This window comes from Oryx dammah, unplaced genomic scaffold, assembly GCF_014754425.2.
Source record: "Oryx dammah isolate SB20612 unplaced genomic scaffold, SCBI_Odam_1.1 HiC_scaffold_28, whole genome shotgun sequence".
Classification (NCBI taxonomy): domain Eukaryota; kingdom Metazoa; phylum Chordata; class Mammalia; order Artiodactyla; family Bovidae; genus Oryx; species Oryx dammah.
This window is the reverse complement of record NW_024070212.1, coordinates 108,859,009-108,862,978: the sequence shown is the minus strand read 5'-3', so window position 1 is coordinate 108,862,978 and position 3,970 is coordinate 108,859,009. Positions and strand designations below refer to the sequence as shown.

Here is a 3,970-nt window from a genome sequence, read left to right as displayed (position 1 = left end):
CTACTACACAATTGCACTTATCTCACATGCTAGCAGAGTAATGCTCAAAATTCTCCAAGCCAGGCTTCAACACTGTGTGACTCATGAACTTCCAGATGTTCAAGCTGGATTTAGAAAAGGCAGAGGAACCAGAGAACAAATTGCCAACATCTCTGCTGGATCATTGAAAAAGCAAGAGAGTTCCAGAAAAACATCTACTTCTGCTTCATTGACTTCACTAAAGCCTTTGACTGTGTGTGTTAGTCGCTCAGTCAAGTCCGACTCTTTGCGACCCCATGGACTGGGGCTCACCAGGCTCTTCTGTCCATGGGATTCTTCAGGCAAGAATACTGGAGTGGGTTGCCATTCCCTTCTCCAGGAGATCTTCCCAACTCAGGGATTGAACCCGGGTCTCCAGCATTGCAGGCACACTCTTTACCTTCTGAGCCACCAGGGAAGTTCTTTGACTGTGTGGATCACAACAAACTGGAAAATTCTTCAAGAGATGGGAATATCAGACCACCTTACCTGCCTCCAGAGAAATCTGTATGCAGGTCAAGAAGAAACAAGCTTCCCTGGTGGCTCAGAAGGTAAAGAGTCTGTGTGCAGTGCTGGAGACCGGGGTTTGATCCCTGGGTTGGGAAAATCCTCTGGAGAAGGGTATGGCAATCCACTCCAGTATTCTTGCCTGGAGAATTCCATGGACAGAGGAGCCTGGCGAGCTACAGTTCACGGGGTTGGAAAGAGTTGGACACAACTGAGCGACTAACACACACACACACACACACAAGAAAGCAACAGTTAGCTCTTTCTGCCGCCATCTTGGTTCCGCGTTCCGCACACAAAATGCCCTGTGAAGCCACAGAAACCGTCCCTGCTACAGAGCAGGAGTTGCCACAGCCCCAGGCTGAGACAGGGTCTGGAACAGAATCTGATAGTGATGAATCAGTCCCAGAGCTTGAGGAACAAGATTCTACACAGGCAACCACACAACAAGCTCAGCTGGCAGCAGCAGCTGAAATCGATGAAGAACCAGTCAGTAAAGCAAAACAGAGCCGGAGTGAAAAGAAGGCACGGAAGGCTATGTCCAAACTGGGTCTTCGACAGGTTACAGGGGTTACTAGAGTCACTATCCAGAAATCTAAGAATATCCTTTTTGTCATCACAAAACCAGATGTGTACAGGAGCCCAGCTTCAGATACCTACATTGTTTGGGGGGAAGCCAAGATTGAGGATTTATCTCAGCAAGCACAGTTAGCAGCTGCTGAGAAATTCAAAGTTCAAGGTGAAGCTGTCTCAAACATCCAAGAAAACACACAGACTCCAACTGTACAAGAGGAGAGTGAAGAAGAAGAGGTTGATGAAACAGGTGTGGAAGTTAAGGACATAGAATTGGCCATGTCACAAGCAAATGTGTCGAGAGCAAAGGCAGTCCGAGCCCTAAAGAACAACAGTAATGATATTGTAAATGCTATTATGGAATTAACAATGTAACCATCTGAAAAGAGGGCCTTTTTTTGGTGTTTCAAAAGAGTAAATGCAGCTGGGTTTGAAATTTGTACTGTTTCTATCATTAATAAAGTTATGGCTTCTTGTTGGGAAAAAAAAAAAAAAGAAAGCAACAGTTAGAATCAGACATGGAACAACGGGCTGGTTCCAAATCGGGAAAGGAATATATCAAGTCTGCGTATTGTCACCCTGCTTATTTAACTTCTATGCAGAGGACATCATGCAGAATGCCAGGCTGGATGAAGCACAAGCTGGAATCAAGACTGAGGGGAGAAATACCAATAACCTGAAATATGCAGATGACACCACCCTTATGGCAGAAAGCGAAGAGGAACTAAAAAGCCTCTTGATGAAAGTGAAAGAGGAGAGTGAAAAAGCTGGCTTAAAACTCAACACTCAAAAAACGAAGATCATAGCATCTGGTCCCATCACTTCATGGCAAATAGATGGGGAGACAATGGAAACAGTCAGAGACTTTACTTTTTGGTAAAGATGGTGACTGCAGCCATGAAATTAAAATAAGCCTGCTCCTTGGAAGAAAAGCTATGATCAACCTAGAAAGCATATTAGAAAACAGAGACATTACTTTGCCAACAAAGGTCCATCTAGTCAAAGCTATGGTTTTTCCAGTAGTCATGTATGGATGTGAGAGTTGGACCATAAAGAAAGCTGAAAGTGAAAGTCTCTCAGTCGTGTCCAACTCTTTGTGACCCCATGCTCTACACAGTCCATGGAATTCTCCAGGCCAGAATATTGGAGTGGGTAACCTTCCCCTTCACTAAGAGATCTTCCCAACCCAGGGATTGAACCCAGGTCTCCCACATTGCGGGCGGATTCTTTACCTTCTGAGCCACCAGGGAAGCCCAAAGAAAGCTGAGCGCCAAAGAATTGATGCTTTTGAACTGTGATGTTTGAAGACTCTTGAGAGTCCCTCGGACCGCAAGGAGATCAAATCAGTCAATCTCAAAGGAAATCAGTCCTGAATACTCATTGGAAGCACTGAGGCTGAAGCTGAAACTCCAATACTTTGGCCACTTGATGCTGGGCAAGATTGAAGGCAGGAGGAGAAGGGGATGACAGAGGATGAGATGGTTGGGTGGCATCACTGACTCGATGGACATGAGTTTGAACAAACTCCAGGAGTTGGTGACTGAGAGGGAGGCCTGGTGTGCTGCAGTCTATGGGTTCTCAAAGAGTCAGACATGACTGAGCAACTGAACTGAATTGAACTGATGAGTGACAAGAGTGCCCTGCATCATCTGAACCAGTCCTGTGCAGAGTCCAGATGCTGAAGGATAACAGGGACTTTTTCCAAAGGCAGCAAGAATCAGACTAGATTCAGAGATGGATACATAGAAATGTGATCTGGTTTTCCCCTCCTTCCTACATCTTGGGTATTTCTTGGACATTCATTCATTCCCCAAGTATTCGCAAATGCTCAGAGTTAAACTTCAACCTGAGGGTATAGAGGTGGTCCAGGGGTGTGTGGTTCTGAAGCAGAACTTCATCATAACATGAACATGATGGTCTCCTGGGCTCCTGACACCAGGCAGATCCTTCTCTGCCTTCTGGTGGGGGGCAAAGCTGCAGCCAGGATGCTACCAAGGCTCCTGGTAGGTGGCAGTGCCAGCCCTGTGTTCTGACTCTGCCATGGGGCTGTAGTAGGAGAGACTGAGGGTAATGGGCAGGTGGCTGGCCATGTCCAGTTAGCTCTGTGCAGAAGAGAGCTTGAAGGCTTTCTCTGGCCCAATTCCTGCTGATGAATAGTGAATAACCCCGTGTTTGTCCTCCCCATGTGGGTGAGATGCCCTGGGCTTCCTAATAGCCCCCAGCAACAGCAGACTGTCCTCTGAGATCCCTTCTCTCTGAACTGTAAACAAGGGGTCAGGTCCCTAAGTCAGGGCTCAGAACCAGTTTACAGACGTCACTGTCTTCTACCAAATGCCCCAGATAGGTGTCAGTTGCCCCACGCCATTCACAGTGTGGTCATATCTAGAAGCTCCAACTGCATGCCCCGGCAGCCTCAATCCTGGAAGGACCGATCTCACCCTAGCACGTGCAGCCACTGTGGATGATTCATGTCACACCTGCTAAAATGTTGGATATGAAAAAGAAGGAGGCTGGAATGAACCCTGAGGTGCTGAAGGCATCAGGATGGACCCAAAGTTTGTAACTGATAAATATAGCTATGAATACAGAAGCAGAGAAGTGTGTGATACTGATACAAATATTCATCTAGGTATTTGTATATAAAGATACTTACCTCCATCTCCTAGCTCTGTCTGCTGAGAGGGCAGAGAAGCAAAGAAATTCTCATGGCAACTAGCACACCAAGCATCTTGATCTTGGTTCCTAAATACCACTCTCCACCAGAAGAAATCAGGGTTCTTTCAAAACGCCAATCCCAGGAACTGGGTAGGGAAAATACAAGCTAAGCCTGGGACACACCTGGCCTTTGCCCTGGCTGTCCCCTCTCCTGGGC

General features: G+C 46.8%; 1 protein-coding gene across 1 annotated transcript; it reads left to right on the top strand.

Moving 5' to 3' along the window:
* The first annotated feature begins 789 nt into the window (after positions 1 to 789).
* Positions 790 to 1,578, top strand: LOC120856450 (nascent polypeptide-associated complex subunit alpha-like). Its single transcript, XM_040231762.1, has one exon. It carries the CDS (start codon positions 826 to 828, stop codon positions 1,471 to 1,473), a length of 648 nt encoding a protein of 215 aa, XP_040087696.1. The 5' UTR covers positions 790 to 825; the 3' UTR covers positions 1,474 to 1,578.
* Positions 1,579 to 3,970: the final 2,392 nt, after the last annotated feature.

Coding starts and splice junctions, on each gene's coding strand:
- LOC120856450 (XM_040231762.1), top strand. CDS start 826: ATGCCCTGTGAAGCCACAGAAACCGTCCCTGCTACAGAGCAGGAGTTG.